This window comes from Rana temporaria, chromosome 5 (genome assembly GCF_905171775.1).
Source record: "Rana temporaria chromosome 5, aRanTem1.1, whole genome shotgun sequence".
NCBI lineage: Eukaryota > Metazoa > Chordata > Amphibia > Anura > Ranidae > Rana > Rana temporaria.
In genome coordinates this window covers 352,304,255-352,323,849 of record NC_053493.1, presented here as the reverse complement: position 1 = coordinate 352,323,849, position 19,595 = coordinate 352,304,255, and the positions used below count along the sequence as shown (strand labels likewise).

The 19,595-nt window shown below is 44.2% G+C and overlaps 1 protein-coding gene across 5 annotated transcripts in view; it reads right to left on the bottom strand.

Moving 5' to 3' along the window:
* Positions 1–19,595, bottom strand: part of WWP1 (WW domain containing E3 ubiquitin protein ligase 1) — a 248,013-nt gene that overhangs the window by 93,920 nt on the left and 134,498 nt on the right. For 4 of the 5 annotated variants that reach the window (XM_040354574.1, XM_040354575.1, XM_040354576.1 and 1 more), the window contains exons 3-4: positions 6,546–6,684; positions 1,414–1,538 (exon numbers count right to left, since the gene is read on the bottom strand). In XM_040354574.1, coding sequence (XP_040210508.1) covers positions 1,414–1,538; positions 6,546–6,684 — 264 coding nt within the window. Of the gene's footprint in view, positions 1–1,413; positions 1,539–6,502; positions 6,685–19,595 lie in introns of those variants that run through there. The other variant, XM_040354578.1, reaches the window with a different exon arrangement.

The following is a 19,595-nucleotide window of genomic DNA, read 5'->3' as shown; positions in this document are numbered from 1 at the left end:
CAGGCTAATCGATTTTTACTCCAATGAGTTTGGAAATTCTAGAGAAATGTTTAAATAATGCATTACAATTTAAAAAAAGGAATTTCAGTAATTTTTTCAACTTTCCATCTATTAAATCTTCTGCCCTTTCACTTTGGATAGTAAAACATATTTTTTCTGCCAGTAAATACCTTATACAGCCCACTTCCTGTTTCTTGTCTGGTCATTAGCCTAGGCTTATGACATCCTGCACAGCGCGCTCTCTCTTGTGAGAGTTTGCCAGGAAGGGAGGGGGGTAAGTCATAAGAGGGCCAATGAGAGCTGCAGTGCTGGAGGTGTGCCTCTGTGTGTCTGTGTAAATCCAGGAAGTGAATAGGCAGCAGCTTCAGCTGCCCACAGTTAAAACCGATGCAGTCAGTGGAGGGAGTATATATAAAATATGCAAAGTGGTTGGAGGGAAGGTTCGGAATGGCAAGGATGTTTTCATTATATGTAAGCAGACTGCAGTTCCTCTAACTAAACCCATTTTTTTTTTTCTAATTAAAATGCACTGGAGATTTTAGTCAACTAACTGAAAATTGGAATTGATTTTCAGCATAGTTTTAGTCAATCTACTGAACTCTAATTTTATTTTGATATGTTTTTGTCACTAAAAATATGCAGCTGAAGAAAACCAAGAAGGAAATATTTTCTTCTATGAAATTAGCACCGATATGCATGGCACAGTAAAGGTCAATTTCTCTCTGGTTGCATATATTAAAACACAAATATATCAATCTTCTGAACTGGCAGCACTACAAGAACCCTGCAGCTTACAGGAAATGCTTAATATTGTAGTTCCTTAGTTGCCACAGCATTACACAACACCTCGAGATGCTAGGCATGAAGCATGCAATTTGTGTGCATTTTAGTACAGGCATACCCCACTTTTAAGTACACAATGGGACCAGAGCATGTATGTAAAACGAAAATGTACTTAAAGTGAAACAATACCTTTTTTCACTTCTAGGGTGTAGTGGGGGGTCAGGGGCTGTAGTGGGGGTGCCAGAAGCTGTAGTTGAGGTCTTAGGGGCTGTAGTGGGGGTGTCAGGGGCACACTGGAACAGGGCGGGCTATGCTCTCTGAGCTTCAGCTCCTTCTACCGCGGCTGCAAAATGTCTGTACAGTACTTGTAAGGCAATACGGGTATGTCCTTACTCGCGAGTGTATGTAAAGTGAGTGTACTTAAAGCGGGGTATGCCTGTAATGTGTTTCTTGGCCATATCTGTCTCCATACCCTGAATCCCAAATTGTTTTAACTCTTTTTTTTTTTACTTTACGTTTTATTGAATTTTATATTGCACATACATAATAGAAAACGGCACATTCCTCACCGGAATGGAGGTATCCCAAATTGTTTTAAATCTTCATATACCCCAGGCAATATTAACTTACATTTTCTATTGTGCGTTTCCAAGGCTTGTTTTAGATCCACGATCGTTTTGCCAAGCAATGCATCAGCTTTCAACGTATGGTGGCTCCAGACCTTGAATTCAAGTGTAGTTTGTGGGGTTACGTTCCTAAATACAAGAGAGAAAAACCTTTCAGAAAAGTGTACTTGGGATGGTTTAACCACTTCAGCCCGAGCCTGTTTTTCAGACTCTGTGTTTACAAGTTAAAAATATTATATATATTCTTTTCTAACATCCTAGAGAATAAAATGGTGGTCATTGAAATACTTTTGTCACACCGTATTTGCGCAGCGGTTTTACAAGTGCACTTTTTCTGAAAAAAATCACTTTTTTTATTTAAAAAATAAGACAACAGTAAGGTTAGCCCAATTTTTTTTATATAGTGAAAGATAATGTTACTTCGAGTAAATTGATACCCCACATGTCACGCTTCAAAATTACGTCCGCTCGTGGAATGGCATCAAACTTTTACCCTTAAAAATCTCCATAGGCGATGTTAAAAAAATTCTACAGGTTGCATGTTTTGAGTTACAGAGGTCTAAGGCTAGAATTATTGCTCTCGCGCTAACAAACGCGGCGATAACTCACATATGCAGGCGCTGCTCATGTGTGCATTTGCTTCTGCGTGCAAGCTCGTCGGGGCGGGGCACTTTAAAAAAATAAATCTTATTTATTTTACTGGCTTTTAATTATTTTTACACTGAAAAAAGTATTACAGGTCCTCTTAAATATGAGATCTGGTGTCAAAAAGACCTCAGATCTCATATTTAGACTAAAATGCAATAAATAAAAAAAATTGTCATTTAAAAAAATAAAATGGCCCTTTAAGAGCTATGGGCGGAAGTGACGTTTTGACGTTGCTTCCGCCCTGCCATGGTATGGAGATGGGTGGGGGCCATCTTGCCTTCACTCATATCCATACCCAGCTAGGAAGAGGACCCAATTGGCGCTACCGACGGCTCCGGTAAGCGGCAGAGGGTGCAAGAGAGTGGCAGGAGAGGGGCCCATCTCCCACTGCCGATAGCGGTGATCTCGCAGGGAATCTTCCGCAGAGACCACCATTATTAAACAGACCGCCACCTGAAGAGATGAATACCTTGGTTATGGCAGCAGCTGCTGCCATTACCGAGATATCCCTCTTCAAAGTGCCAACGTATACAGTCATGCGGCGGACGGTAAGTGGTTAAGTTGATGAAATGGTTAAGGGGCAGGGTTACACACCAACCACTCAAGCTTCGGCTACAATTTTCATTTTAAAGCACCTCAGGACTGCAGGCTACTAGAAAACGTACTATATGTACTCCTCACTTAACGACCAGGTTTAGTTCAAACGACTAGGTCGTTAAACTAATGGTCGTTAAATGAGGAGCCACAAGTAATCAATATTTTAAGAAATCCTAACTACTGTATTGTGAAAAAAAGGTCTAAAACACAAAACTCAACAACGTGTTTATAAGTTGTTATACGAGGAGAATCTGTATTCCTAAATTATGCTTAGGGGTTGCTTTAGTGCAGAACATGGTTGTTCCTTAAATTATAAAATTATTTGCAGCTCCAAATTTACAGCACATTAGTAGCCTGTATAATAGTAAGATGCCAATAGCTTAAATAGCATGGCTCAGCTCCGCCCCCAGTTTCCTCCTTACAGGATTTGACTGACAGCAGCAAGAGCCAATGACTCCCAATGCTGCCTCCATGTCAAGTGGACCGCTGCTCTTGGCCACAGCATTTGATGAAGATTGCTCAGGTAAAAATTTTGGGGGGGGGGGGGGGGGGGGTTGTATGGCAGAGAATGCAATAAAGGTAAAAAACGCTTTTACAACCACTTCAAGTGAATTACTCCATGTTCAAGTTTAATAGGGCAGAGAATCGTAATTATTCAGGGATCCAGTGCCATACCTCCATCATTTGGTTCCCAATCTTCCAAGGTTAAAGCGGATTTCCACGTTTGTCACTGTAAATAGTTTGGATCAAGCTGGTCCAAACAAACAATTTTCTTCACGGAGTGCTGCAGTGTCTCCAAGCGCTGTATAAACTGCATGTAGCTTCAGCTACATACAGTACACAGTAGTTCTGGCTGTGAGACACTTTCCGTCTCACACCCGTAGCAAACCAGAGTCAGTGAATTCTGCAACTGAACACAAAGCTCCTTCTGATTGGCTGAATTAGAAAGTGTGTCGTCATCAACCCACCCCTCTCATTCAGCCAGAGAAAGTTTTTGTATTCATTCACAGAATACAAAGCTGCCTATGAATAGCTGAGCGCCGCTAAGACTGACTCTTATTTTGTGAGACAAGAAGTTTGTCCCACAGCCAGAACCCAGCACTGTGTACTGTATGTAGCGGAAGCTACATGCAGTACATACAGAGCCTAGAGCCAATGTCCAAATGTTTGCACAAATTAAATATTTAAGGGGGTTGTAAATGTACAATTTTTTCCCCTAAAAAGCTTCCTGCTGCTAGGGCACGCAATCCCAGTATGTGGAAACAACAAGCCTCACCCCTTATATCAGTGTTTTTCCAGAGTGAACGATATCCAACAGATGGAACACCTCACTGCTGTCCTCAGGGATAAGACAGAGGAACACAATACACGCTGGCTATATTGGGGTGTGTATCATTTTTCGGATTAATACTTGGTTAAGAAAATGCTATCTGAAGGTATTTAGTTCTGGAAGCTCGGTTCCTTTTGCCCCGCCCCACGCTGATGAAGTCCCGCCCACATTGAGGACGTAACGCGTACGAGGGGGAGGAGCTACGACGACGTCACCCACGTTTGCCTCACTGAGACCATCACACGCTGTTTACATTGAACCGGGCCTCCGAGCTGCGGTACAAGCCGTTATCCTTGCACTCGGTTCAGAGTGCACTACAATGTGAGTAGTTTTCTATTATTTGTGTTTCGATTATTAAACCTTTTAAGCAGTGAACACTTAGAGTGTGTCCTTTTACTTTTTCTCGGTCCATTGATTGATCTATGGGAGTATTTGTATATTGCTTGCTGGTTCCATCTGGTGGACGTTTTTGGAGTTGAGCCCTGAAAGCTGCTTGCCATTTTGGAGGATATGATTATTGCTTTTTGACCTAGCCACAGGTCGAATCGCTGAGGTGAGAGGCCATCCATTAGCCTTGGTGGAGGATTATCCTGTCCTATGGGTCACAGATCTGATGAAGATTTCTGCACTTTATATCACCATTGTATTTTTGGAGCACCTTTATCACTTTGCACTTTATGGACTTTATGTTTTTTGATTTGTTGATTATTTACATAATTTAGATTTATTTGCGCTGCACTATTTATTTATTTATGACCCTAAGAACACCATTCCTACAGTCAAGCACAAAGGTGGAAACATTATGCTTTGGGGCTGTTTCTCTGCTAAAGGTACAGACCGACTTTGCCGCATTGAGGCGCCAATGGACAGGGCTCTGTATTGTAAAATCTTGGATGAGAGCCTTCTCTCAGCACACTAAAGGTGAGTCATGGATGGGTCTTCCAGCATGACAATGACCCAAAACATACCGCCAAGGCAAAAAAGAGTGGTTCAAGTAAAAGCACATTAAAGGGGTTGTAAAGGTAAAAAAACAATTCCCTAAATAACTTCCTTTACCTTAGTGCAGTCCTCCTTCACTTACCTCATCCTTCGATTTTGCTTTTAAATGTCCCTTTTTCTTCTGAGAAATCCTCACTTCCCGTTCTTCTGTCAAACTCCACACAGTAATGCGAGGCTTTCTCCCTGGTGTGGAGTGTCGGTCTCGCCCCCTCCCTTGCACTACAGGAGAGTCAGGATGCCCACTAACAGCTTCTTTATCTGCAACTTAGAGAGTGTCCTGACTCTCCTGTAGTCCAAGGGAGGGGGCGAGCACGTGTGGAGTTACCTTTACAACCCCTTTAAGTGACAGGAAACATGGCTGAAGAACAGGGTTAAAAATATTGTGTGTGTGATGGGGGGGAATACAGCAGGGTAATATATTGTATTCAACACAAGTAGTGCAACATGATCTACTCTTATTTTGGTAAATGGCTGGGGGTCAATATTGTTTTAAAAATTCAAAGTATCATTGGTGTCATGGGAAAAATCCGAAAGCAATGTACTACACATTGCTTCCCAAAGCACAGAGAACCAATCACATTTGCCTTTTACAATACAACATACAGACTCCAGAGTGGAGGCTAATAAACTTACAGGTATCTGGTGGAGGAAACTGCAGCACCCATGTCCACTTTATGTAGATAACACACTTCTTAGAATCACAGGCCCAGATTCAAGAAGCAATTGCGCCTGTGTAACCATAGGTTACACGGCGCAATTGCTTACTTGCTCCTTTGTAGCGAATGCTCCCGATTCAGGAACATCGCTACGCCGACTGCAGCCTAAAATCTGCGTGGCATAAGGCTCTTATGCCACGCAGATTTTAGGCTGCATTCTAGCGATGACCGCTAGGGGGCGCTCCCATTGTGATCTGTGTATAGTATGCAAATTGCATACTAACACCGATTCACAATGTTGCGCGAGCCCTGCGTACGCAAATTACGTAGTTTGCCTACGTCGGGTTTCACGTAACGTTACACATCCTAATAGCAGGCGCAGCCAATGCTATAGGATACCCACGTTCCTGCGTCGCGAGATTTAAAATCTACGTTGTTTGCGTAAGTGATTCGTCATTTGCCGCAATGCACGGCGGGAAAGTTTCCCGACGGAGCATGCGCTCTACGCTCGGCGCGGGAGCGCGCCTAATTTAAATGATTCACGCCCACGGCGGGATCATTTACATTGCGTGCGCTTACACCGGGCAATTTTGCCGGCGCGCCCTCGCAATTTACGGAGCTACTGCTCCGTGAATCGAGGGCAGCGCAAAATATTTGCGTGGGCGCAGGGCAAAATCGTTGCCCTGTGCCTCCGCAAATAAAGCGCAAATGTACCTGAATCTGGGCCACTACCACTAGCTGGGAAATGACTTCCTGTGAGCATGTAATTGGTTCTGACCACTATTGGGGAACAGCCAGTTGTCCCTGATAGATGCAGAAGGAGGCTTATATATTTATATAATAATTTATTCCAAAATCCATACATTTACTGGAAATCATTATCTGAAGAGTTCTTTAAGGACGTACACAGTTAGCTGTTCTTCCCATTTTGGATTGCTCGAGCTGCTTGCTTTTGCAGTCTTCTTTGTTTCCCCATCAACAGCCAACTCCGTATACACCGTTGTTCCAAACCAATTCTTCTTTCTCTTCAGTTTGGCACAAGATACTGAAATTGAAAAAGAAAAAAAAAAAAGCTGAAGCATTCTCCAAGGTGCTGCAATTACACTGTCACTCTTGGCCATTATTTTACACTAGAAATAGTCCTCTGAATGCAGGACACAAGGATGTTTGCATGGAATAAGGAACTTTGATGAAGAAGATAAAAGAAAACACTGACAAGTTTAAATTTACCGGTGTTCCATGAAACATATTATTTACTCCAAGCCTGAAAACAAATGGCTGCATACTTATAAGGATACCCACAGATACGCATGCAAAGGATTTCACGACAACTCCTGAAAGGTGTTCAAACAAGAGAGACAATTGTGAATTTACACTGACGAGGAGAACACTATGGGCTTGGTGTGGCTGTAATTCTCATCTTGGCTTTCATTTTCCACACCTTGATTCACTACTAGCCCAATTCCCAAAGTTTATGGGTATCAAGTTGAAAGTATCAGTCCCTGTATTTCTGAAATTTTGGGTCAATATGCTCTCTGGTTCGAAGAATTACCATGCAAGGCATTATACAATTTTCTTCTATTTTTCTTTAGACTTACCAAAACCATTTAATATGAGGTCAGATCGAAACACCTTCAATTCGTATGCAATCAAGAAGGTCCTTGCACGACATTGTTGAAGGTAAAGCGAAGGGAAATTGAATAAGAAATCTGTATAATGTATGGCCAGCTTACTGTAGACATTTAACCTAAAGCTAGAAAAAAAACTCTAAATCTACTGGCAGCCACATTCCAAGACTAAACCATCTAACCCTGGTAAAGCAAAAGTCCCTGTACTTACCTTTTCTGAAGTGTGTCCAGGCTGAGCGCTCAGCTTCTGTGTGTAGGTGTGTGCAGGAGAGGCAGCCAACAACGGATGCCCCAAAGTAACTAAGTACCCCCCGCTATAGCGGAACTTTCAGGGCAAACAAAACCAAAAATTTATAAAAATATATATTTATTAGAAAAAGGGGTTTACATTTAAAAAAACGAAGTTACTTACTGGTAACGTTCTTTCCCGTAGTCTTTCAGGACAGCCACCTGAGAGACCTTGGCTCCTCCCCTCTGTTGGAAACACCGCGCCAGCCCATAAATTTCCTCCTCCCCTGCTGGTCCTCAGTTCTTTTAGAGCACCTCCAGTTGCTGGGGAGACACAAGAAAACATGATACACATCGTTAACCATATCACAATTCCTGTAAGGAAATCTTATACATACCTTTGGGTGGGTTACCCGGCTGTCCTGAAAGACTACGGGAAAGAACGTTACCAGTAAGTAACTTCGTTTTTCCCCTAATCGTCTTTCAGGACAGCCACCTGAGAGGATAACCGAGCACTTACCCTAGGGCGGGACCACAGCTTGTAAGACCTTACGTCCAAAGGTCTGATCCTTAGCTGACCAAAGATCCACCCTATAGTGTCTTACGAAGGTGGCAAAACTGGACCATGTCGCCGCTTTACAGATCTGCTCCGGCGTTGCTCCAGCTCTCTCTGCCTGTGAGGCTGCCATAGACCTTGTGGAGTGCGCTTTGATACCCTCTGGGATCGGTATGCCTCCTAAACTGTAAGCTTTTTCAATGGCTTCTTTTAACCATCTAGCTATAGTGCGTCTGGTAGCTCTATGTCCTTGTCTAGCTCCAGAATGCAAAATAAATAAAGAGTCCGTTTTCCTTAAAGTTTTAGTCACTTCTAAATAATGCAAGACGCATCTCCTGACGTCTAAGCTATGGAATTTCACTTCCTGTTCTCTGGAAGGGTTCGGACAAAATGAAGGTAATATAATTTCTTGTTCTCTATGGAACCTTGAGATTACTTTAGGCAGGAATCCCGGATCCAATCTAAAAATTATACGATCTGCGAAGATCTGAAAAAAGGGGGGTCTGATCGATAGGGCCTCTAACTCACAGACCCGTCTTGCAGTGGTGATTGCCACCAAAAAGACTGCTTTTAGTGTCAGCGTCTTTAGATTGCAATCTTCCAAAGGCTCAAAAGGTTTGGCTGTCAAAGCTTGTAGTACCAAGGACAGGTCCCATTTCGGGAAGACCGAGGTTTGAATAGGTCTCTGTCGGCTCAAGGATCTGAAGAATCTGACTATCCATGGGTCAGATGCTAGCCTTTCCTCTAGGAACACTGACAGTGCGGATACTTGACCTTTTAGCGTACTAAGGCTTAGTCCTTTTTCTACTCCCTTTTGTAAAAACTCTAGGACGGCCACTGAACTCTGTGTATTAAAGGAGTTTTCTGTGCACCATTTGCCAAAGCACTTCCATACCTTTTCATAAATTTTGCGTGTCTCTAACTTTCTACTTTTCAGTAGAGTCGCAATTAAGTGGTTTGAGAAACCCTTTGCTTTCAGCAGTTGCTCCTCAGAAACCATGCGGCCAAGTTCCACTTTTCCACTTGGGGGCAGTATACTGGGCCTTGGGAGAGTAGATCCTCCTGGACTGGCAACAACCAGGGGGGTTCTATAGCTAGCTCTTTCAGTAAAGAGAACCATGGTCTCCTGGGCCAGTGAGGTGCTATGAGAATCAGGTTGGTGTTCTCTGCACGCAGTTTTCGTAACACTTGTGGAATTAATACGGGTGGAGGAAAGGCATAACATGTCCTGAAAGTCCACCTTTGTGCTAAAGCATCCACTCCTATTGCTCCGTCCTCTCTGTTTAGTGAGAAGAAGGTCTTGACCTTTTTGTTCTTCTTGGATGCGAATAAATCCACTTGAGGTGTTCCCCATTTTAGTGTGATCTGCCTGAACACCTCCTGATTTAGTTCCCAGTCGCTTTCCTTCAGCTGAGTTCTGCTGAGGAAATCCGCTACTGTGTTTAAATCCCCTTTTAGGTGGATTGCTGATAGCGAGAGAATATTCCTTTCTCCCCATGTCAGGATTTCTTTCGCTAATGCCCACAGGGTTCCGCTCCTTGTTCCACCCTGCTTGTTTACATAGGCAATAACTGAAGCGTTGTCGGATCTTATTTGAACATGATGTCCCTTCAGTTGTCCCTGGAAGAATTGAAGTGCAAGCCCCACTGCCTTCAACTCTTTCCAATTGGAGGATCTCCTCCTCTCTTCCCCTTTCCAAATCCCTTGGGTTACTTGGGAGCCTAGATGTGCTCCCCATCCTATCCCACTTGCGTCCGTGGTAAGGATTTGGGAAATGGGAAGTGTCCACAGCCGACCTATGGTCAAGTTTTCCACCGTCCTCCACCACCAAAGGGTTCTTTTTACCTGTGTCGGTATTCGAACCTGGGTGTCTAAGGACTCCTGCCTGTGGTCCCAAACCTCTAGAAGGAACATTTGCAGTGGTCGGAAATGTAAGGCTGCCCATTGAACAGCTGGGATTGCCGATGTTAGCAGCCCCAGTGTTGACATGATCTGTCTGATGGTACATGGTGAATTCACCTGAATTGCCTTTGTTTCTTTTTGGATCTTTTCTATCTTCTCTTTGGGTAGAAAAATCCTTTGCTGTACAGAGTCTATCACGTACCCCAAGTATGTTATCTGTTGTGTGGGCTTTAGATTTGATTTTTCCACATTTATTAACCACCCTAGATCTTTCAAAAAGATCTGTGTGGTCTCTAGGTTCTTTTGCAACCTCTCTGGGGTTTCTGCGAACAGCAGCAGATCGTCCAGATATGCAATGATGGAAATGCCTTGGACTCGCAAGGGTGCCAGGGCTTCCGCCAGAATCTTGGTGAAGATTCTGGGTGAGGAAGAGAGGCCGAAGGGTAAGGCCTGGAATTGTAAATGTAAGGTTCTGTTTCCCGTCTCTATCGCCAATCTCAGGAACTGTTGGTGGTCCCCGTGTATTGGAACGTGTAAGTAGGCGTCCTTTAGATCTAAGGAGACCAGGAAACAGTTTGGAGGTAGTAGGGCTTTCACTGAGTAAATTGAGTCCATTCTGAACCTCTTGTAGGTTATGGATAGGTTGAGGGGTTTTAGGTTTAAGATTGGTCTGACCTTCCCCGTGGGTTTTAGTACTCCAAAAATGTGGGAGTAGAACCCAAGTCCCCTTTCTTTTTTGGGGACCTCCACTACTACCTCTTGTTTCTTGAGATCCTCCAGGGCTCTCATTAACCCTTCGGCCTTTCTTCTGTCCTTCGGAAGTTTTGTTAAATAAAACTTTTTTGGGGGTGTTCTGGAGAATTCTAGATGATAACCTTCCTTTATGATCCTCAATATGAATCGATTGGAAGTCACCTTTTCCCACTGAGGGAGGAAGTCCCCCAGTCTTCCTCCCACTGTGAGCAATCTGTCATTTCTTATCATAGGCTTGTTCAGGAGCACGAAAAATAGCTCCTGCTTTGCCTTTCCCTCTCTGGGCCCAGGGTCTTTTCTGATTGTCTACCTTGGGTGTGAAGCGGGGGCCCTTAGGTACCCAATTAAATTTGTTCTGTTTCTTTTTGGTCTGCTGTGGCTGACTCCAGGGTGCTTTGCGTTTCAGCGGAAACGCTTTTTTCTTGTCCGCTGTACGGTCCAGCACTTTTTCTAATCCCGGCCCAAAGAGCAGGTCCCCTGTGAATGGGATGCCGCATAATTTGGTTTTAGACGCGCAGTCCCCCTGCCACGTCTTTAACCATAAGGCCCTCCTGGTTGAGTTAGCTAATGCAGACGATCTAGCTGCCATCCGTACCAGTTCAGCTGAAGCGTCTGCAATATAAGCTATGCCTCTCAACAATGTGGGAAATGAGGCTAGGATTTGGTCTTTTGCCGTCTCCTCCTCAATGTGCTCCTGAATCTGGTTCAGCCAAAATTCCATGTTCCTGGCTACCACGGTGACTGCCATTGCTGGTTTTAAACTACCCAGCGTGGAGTCCCAGGACTTTTTTAGTAATAAATCCATTTTCTTATCCATTGGTTCGGATAGAATACCCATGTCCTCAAAAGCTAGGTCTGTGTGCCTTGAAACTTGAGAAAAGGCAGCATCCAGCTTTGGCGTTTTATTCCAAATTGAGGATGGGTCATCCGAAAATGGAAATCGTCTTTTCAAAGCTTTGGAAAAGAATGGTTTCCTTTCTGGTTCCTGCCATTCTTTTTTAATTGCTTCGATCAAGACATCATGGACTGGGAAATTTTTACTTTCCTGGTCGCCTAAACCCTCATACATTTGGTCATGCAATGATAATGTTTTTTTCTCTGTTTGAATACCCAGAGTGGCATAAATAGCTTCCAATAAGTGGTCTACATCCTCCAAGGAGAGCTTGTAGCGGGAGGGCTTCCTGGAATCACCTTCCCGAGCCTCCTCCTCTGATTCCTGTGAACCGGACACTGCGCTGTCAGGTTCCTCTTCTAGCTCCTCACTAGGAACTCTTGAAGGGCCTGCACTAGTGGAAGGTCTTACTCCTGGGACTAATGTTGTTGCCTGTACAGGAGGAGCTGACTGAAGCTGCGGGATCTGGAAGTTTTCAAAAAATGTTTTGAATGACCCAAAGGTATTAGAAAGTTCTTTCACTGATGATGCCAAATCACTTTGTTCCGCAGTGTGCTCCTGTACTAACTTATCAATACAGTCGCTACAAATAGCCTTTTTCCATGACTCCCTAAGTGTGACTTTACAGGATGGACATCTTTTCTTTGTACTGTGGGTATTCTTGTCTTTGTCAGTTTTCTGAAAGACACAAGCGAAAATATATACCCCATGATTAGTACCGTAGCCTTCCCCCTGCTCACGGCAGGTGTGCAGTGTCTTCATATGGGCTTACCACACTAGGGGCCCTATGAATCACCCTCTGACACTGAGGGGTTAACCCACCTCCCCCTCCCTATTACCCTGGGGGGTGTAGAGGGATGGTAGGCTATTTTTTAGGAGAGGGGAAATCCACCCTAGGTTCCCCTTACCTTGCTGTGGCTGGAGCTGGTCTCTGCTGGAGCAACATCTTTCCCCTCTGCTTCCGACATGTCTGTGTCACCAGCGCCGCGTGTGCTGTCTACAGCGTCTATGCAGCTCCCTCCAGCCATTGCCTGGCTCCGTTTTTGAGTTTCGCGCCCGGAACCGGAAGCCGCGAACCCGGAAGTACCCGCCCCCGTGCCTGAATGACGTCACCCGCCATCGGCTCCGAGCGGTCCTAGTACACAGCGTGGCTTGCGCGTCTGGAATCCCCATTCCTCCGGCAGCCACACACGCTGGTCTAGGACGCTGGCTGTACCTCCTCACACCGCACTCGGTGCATACAAAAACCGGAGCCCCCCCGACTTACACCTGCGCTCAGGGATGTGAGGGTGGCTGTCTTTCAGGTTAGTACCTGTCTCTTTTGTCCAGAGAGCCCCTGCTCCCTTTCAGGACCGTCTTGCCTGAGCCTCCCTTGGCTCTCCTGGCTTGTTCCTATGGTGTCTCCCCTCTGGAGGAAACACAAATAACTGAGGACCAGCAGGGGAGGAGGAAATTTATGGGCTGGCGCGGTGTTTCCAACAGAGGGGAGGAGCCAAGGTCTCTCAGGTGGCTGTCCTGAAAGACGATTAGGGGAAAAATATGTTATCTGAATGCAAACATAAAAATATGTCAAGCACACAGATAGGCTGCACAGTATGCATATAAGCAACTCTATAGGTGACGTAGGCATTTTCCAGCCATTGTCAGCTGTCTTCTGCACACAGCATCCGCCACTGGAGACCGGAACGGATCGGCTGCAGAAAAGGTATGTAAAGCGATTTTTGCTTTACAGGGTTAGATAGGTTAGCCTTTGAATGTGGCTGCCAGTAGATTCAGAGTTCTTTTTAGACCCCTTTCACACTGAGCTGCCCATAGTGTCGGCGGTAATACGTGTATTTTTACCGCCAACGCTATAGGCGGATTTGCGGCGCATTTCGGGCCACTAGCGGGGCGCTTTTAACTGAGAAAGGGTTAAAACTGCCCGCAATGCGCTATTGAAGCAGCACATTGCGGGCGGTATATATGATTTCAATGGGCAGGAGTGGTGGAGGAGCGGTAAACACACTCCTCCAAAGATGCGGCTAGCAGGACTTTTTTTTACCATCCTGCTAGCGCACCGATACAGTGTGAAAGCCCTCGGGCTTTCACACTGGAACAGCTGTTCGGGGGCGGATTGCAGGCGCTATTTTTAACGCTATAGCGCCTGCAATATGCCCTCATTTTAAAAAAGGTCTTAGGCTGAACACACACACAAAACAGCAAGAGAGAGGCTTAGGCGCCTTTCACACAGACGGCAGTTAAAAGCATGTAAATGTTTTGTGAAATTCAAGGCTCCAGGCACTGCGATTAGCTGCATTTGTACATTGCAATTACATGCGTTTACATACGGCCGTGTTTAGCTGCAGTAGTCATTCCCATAGCAACTCTTTTTATTATTTTTTTGATTATGATGTGCTTCCTGTTCTTTTTTTTCCTCACGCTGCTATCCGCAGTTGACCAAAAATACTGCGATTACCTGCGGTTATGTGCATATAGCTGCGGTACATCGCACCTGGACACATTAAATTCTATTTTTTCTATTCGCACCAAACTGCATGTAACGAAATCGCAGCTAAACGCTGTGTGTGAATAGGGCCATAGGAATTGTGTGCTTTTAGCTGCGGTAGAAAACTAAAAAATCCGCAGCTAAAAGCACCATTCTATCCGTCCGTGTGAAAGGGGCCTAAACAGCACAGGTCTGCCATCCAAAAGGCACCGTAAAAAGGTCTACTGCATCCGATAGAGGATTATAGAAAGATCACAGAGTTCCCGGATCAAAGTTAACCTTATTTACGCGTTGTCTAAAATTTCAGTATAACCAGCCGAATTATCATAAACATTTAAAAATTATGTGGTATAAGCAGGGTTGTAAAATGTAATTTATTTTAAAGAAACATGTCTGTAAATACCTACTTTGTGGAATGGAATCGCACAAAGCAGCAGGGAACCTTCTCTTTTCGGGTTTTCCGCCGGCGCTCCTAGCCCCTCCTCTCTGGTCAGTGCCCCCATGAGAAGTCCACTGACAGAGGGATTTGGCCTGCCCCGTGCTACTTCATCACTGGCTTTGATTGACAGTCTATGGCTTCCCGTGCCTCAGCAATGCCAGCCGGACCTGGACGTGAGGGGAGAAAAGATCTGCCGACGTGCACAGTGCTGGATTAGGGTCTCAGGTAATTAAAGGGGGCCAAGGGGGTGATGCCGACACCTGAACATGTTTTACCTTAATGCAAGGAATGCATCAAGGTAAAAAATGTTTAGACTTTACAACCACTTTAAAACCCTCAGTTTTTAAGCACTTTCAGCAGCAGATTTAATCACTTACTGAGCATACGGCTTATTTATCATTTGATACTTGCTTATATTCTAAGTTTAAGCTGGTGCCATGACCAATGCCCCAGGTTCCTGTTCCAGGGTAGCTCCTTTCTCTTGCTTTGTCCTATGGAGCCACCCGAGTTGAGACTCTTCACTGTGCATCAGCAGAAACACAGAGCCCCATAGCCTACGATGACAAGGCACCCCCCCCTGCCCCTGCTCCTCCCTCCTCAAGACTTCAGAAAGCACCATCTAATGGTAACTTCTGAAGACCAGAAATTCAGGGAAGCAGCCCTGAGCAAGCAGGAGCCAGCACTATTAAAATTGTAAACTGCAAGTGTTGCGGTAAGAATTTAAAAAATAAATGATTTCCTGGGGAATTTTTAATTTTAATATGATTAATATGTTAAACTAAAACCTGCAGAGTGTTACAATACCGGTACTACTTAATCAGAAACTGGTATAAACAAAAAACCTACCTTCTGAAGAAACAGTACGTGAAGCTAGATATGAAAAAATAAATAAAAATTCTAGGTAGGCTATCATGGGTAGAACAGTGTAACATTTCTGAATAACCCTTGACTGACTTGAGAACACATAATGCCTCCCTGTGGACTCTATATCTCTAATAAAATATTTGCTGTGTGGTATGAAGGTCCTCGAAGACCACACAGCAAACATTACTATGTGCAAAACATGCACACCATGGTGTATTTTGAGAATAAACACTGCTATGAGCAACAATGTGTTGTTCAAATGCAATACAGCTGTTGCTTTTTGTTTATCCAACTTGCATTCAATTCTTATGCACTGCCTTATGCGTGTCGGGATGCACTGCCGCGTGTCGGGATGCACTGCAGCACGTTGGAAAGAACTGAGCAAAGATCCAATGTACTACCTCTTTCAGAGCAGCATTGGTGTGAACTGAAGCCATAGGTCACAAGGCAAATTATTCCTACATTAGGTCTGTGATAGGCAAGGTTGCTCAACACAGCTTTTGTAAACAAGTCCTCACAGCACATGAAAGGGATCCTATATGACAGTCTAAACCAGAGATCCTCAAACTACGGCCCTCCAGCTTACAATGCCTCATGGGATGTGTAGTTGTAACACACCGACATTCACAGACATGACTATGCATGATGGGAATTGTAGTTCCTGAACAACTGGAGGGCCGTAGTTTGAAGACCCAAATCCAGTTACTATAGGACACACAAGCCTTACAATGTAAAATGAAAACTCCCTTTACCTTTCCTGACTGAGCTGAATCATTTGTCTCCCATACTCCCCCCTTCCAGACACTGCAGCCTGTGGTGGGATTTTCAGCAACAGAAGCAGTGCTGTCAATCTAAAAAGCAGTGGGCAGGATTGCTAAAAGCCACACCCCCTGCAACTTTTTTTTAACCCCCTGTAATGCAACGAGGAGTAGCCTACACAAGGGTGGCAACTCTGCTCTGCATTCAGGAGCAGTGCAGAATTGTTACCACCCCATGACAGGACACTGGTATTTGATACAAAGAGAATCCCAGAGCACTACCTACCTGTGGTCTAAAAAACTGAATTTTATGAAGTAAATAAAGCTAAACCAGAAACTTTGGCTCACCATAGTCACCTTTATACCACACTGTCCCCTGCAAACCACAACTGGCAGGCCAAATCAAATATAGGTCTTAATACAGCGCAAAATGAGCTTAAAGCCCCATTAACAATTGCGAATGAGGACGTTATGAGGGAGACCAGGCAATGGTTCCTGGAGATGGCCTGGCCGATCATTTACAGGTAATCACTTCATGATCAATTGCATTCAATGGGGCTGCCACCCACAGCTGCTAATGGCCAAGAAGCCCTGCTTGGTCTCTCACATGTAATTGCTAAAGGCGCAATTCGCAAATTTGAATGGGGCCTAAAAGACATGACACACATCTAAACCATCCAATAACATGGAAGCAGCACAGACAAATCTACAGTAACTAACCCGATTCCTTTCACAGCTGCTGTGGTTAAGTGGGGATGCATGCGTCACTTATTTTTTTATTAGGTTGTACAGCAGAAAATGTTTTACATTCAGTTCTGTGCAGTCACAAGCCTTTATTCATCTCAGCAGAAACATTTCAAAATCTCTTTAATGCTCTTCAGATTAAAGCCTCAAATCCAGACTGAAAGATGCATGCAAGGCAAGCATTACTTAAGGCTTGGCTCACACTGCCGCAACTTGTGAGACCCCAAGTCGCATTACCTGTGAAATCCCATGTTAGTCAATGAGAGCTGTCTTAATTACAACTACTGAAGTCACTCTGAATTTAGAAAAGAGTTCTGTACTCCTTCAAGGCGACTTCTATCCGACTTGTGCCCATAGACTTTAATGGAAGTCACCTCCAAGTCAGATCCTTATCTATATTGATGTAACATTACAGGAAGATCACACCGGCATTCTCTGCAGTGAAGCCCCTCCCTTGCTTCAGTCGCATCAAGTCATATCAAAGTAGTACTCAAGTCGCATGAAGGTCAAAGTCGCACTGTAAGTAGCACTACTTTCAGGTGGCATTAGTGTGAACAGAGCCTAAATTTGAGATCTTTTTACAGCAGCTGTACAGATTAAGACAGCACACTGCACCAAAAACATTTGCAAAGTATATATAAAATTACAAAAAAATAAAAGTGGATGCTTCCAAGGTTACTAATAAAGTTTGCAAATCATGAAATTGCACATGATGAATGCATGAAAAACAATGAAAATAAAAAAAGAGGCAAATCTCTTGGATCAGATAATAAATGGGTTGATTTAGTAAAACTGGAGAGTAAAAGATCTGGTGCAGCTGTGTAAGGTAGCCAATCAACTTCTAACTTCAGATTGTTCAATTGTAAATTGAAAGTAAAGCCTTGTACATGATCGAACTTGTATTGTATACAAAACGGCAAAACATTGTTGGCCAACATACACAAAACAACGTGGTATTTCAGCTGTTTAGCGCCCTTTGAGCAACTTCTGCTAATGTTGTCTTAGCCCCCATTCACATCTAGGCGTTTTTACGCCTGTAGTGCTACGCCGCTGCCGCCAGAGGGATGAGAACACATGTCCCTCTATGGAGATGGTTCACATCTCCACGCCGAACGCCTGACGCCTGCCGCCTGAAAAAAGGTCCCGGACCTTTTTTTCAGGCGGCGTTCGGCTAGGAGATGGGAAGCATCTCCATAGAGGGGGTCAATCTGGGGCACATCTAGGCGGACAATACCAGCGTTTTGTCGCCGCAAATCGCGGTACAAAACGCTGCTATTTGTACCGCGATTTGCGGCGACAAAAGCCGCAAATTTGTCTGCCTAGGTGTGAATGGAGCCTTATGGTTAGCACTAGTTCGGAGAATGCGTGTTTGTACTTTGGATTTTTTTACGACAGACTTCTGCACACACGATCGGATAATCCGACAAGACGTATTTGTTGTAAAAATTTAAAACATGCTATCCCACATTTGTTGTCGGAATGTCGCAAATGTCCGATGGAGCATACAAACGGTCGCATTATCCGACAACATCCTGCCATCACACAATTCCTGTTGTAAAGTCTGATCGTAAGGACATTGTTCAACCTCTCCTGAATGATTTAACTTGACTAACGTCTAAAATCGTCCGTTTAGCTGCGTTTACATTTTAAACATTTTTGTTAAAATAAAAACTGCCTGTAAAACGAAATGCTGCTAAACGCGTGCCGCGTTTAGCGCTTGAAATGCCTCTAAACACAGCTTCTGAGTGCATTTTTTTGGGTTCCAGAAAAGCCTCCAAACTTAACTGCCTAGAAACTACTATAAAATGAGCCTGTGTACATGTACTGATACCATAACAGAGGAGAGTTCAGGAGCAGATGAAAAAAATGCCCAACTGCTCCTAAACGTCCGTTTACCAGCAGCAGTGTACATGAGGCCTTATTGTTGTTTTTAAAAAACAAAACAAAAAAAACAAAGCTTTACAAACATGTCATACGTAGCTTCACTGTGCAGTTTGTTTTGCACAAAGTGGCCCCCATCATCTACTTCTGGGGTCCCTCAGCGGCGCCATCAGCTCCTCCCTGCATCGTATAAGCGCTCTCCCAGAGGGTTACCTTGCAGGGGCGCTCTCGAGTCCAGCATTTGCGGCTATAGACGGCCTCGGCGCCTGCGTCATTGGATTTGTTTGAGAGCTGCATGAGTCAATGGCTACACTGCTATCAATCTATCCAATCAGGAGCAGAGAACCCCGTCACCGTCGTGGGAATTACAAGGATCAGGTGAATAAAATGGGGGGGGGGTATGGGACCTGTCACCGTCAGAACTTTTTTCCCCCTTAATGTATAGGATGCATTAAAGGGAAAGAACACAAGAGTTTACAACCCCTTTAAGCTTTGACCAAAAGGATAGCCTAGAAGCCAATTGATTTTTATGCACAGCTGCACCAGATTTTGCACTTTCCAGTTTTAGCAAATCAACATTTTTTCTGTAAATATTTACAACACAAAAAAAAACGTAAAATTATCACTAAACTAGTGACTTACTATCTACTAATACCGGTAATTACAATCTACCATATGAAAGTGGAATTCTAGTGTCCTTTTCACTAGAAAAATGACTCTTTAGCTAGGAGGAAGTTCTCTTGGACAAAAGGAACTACAAAGCAAGCCATTCTGGGAACTATACAGAGACCTTTGTTGCTCAACTTACAGCTCACTAAAACAATGC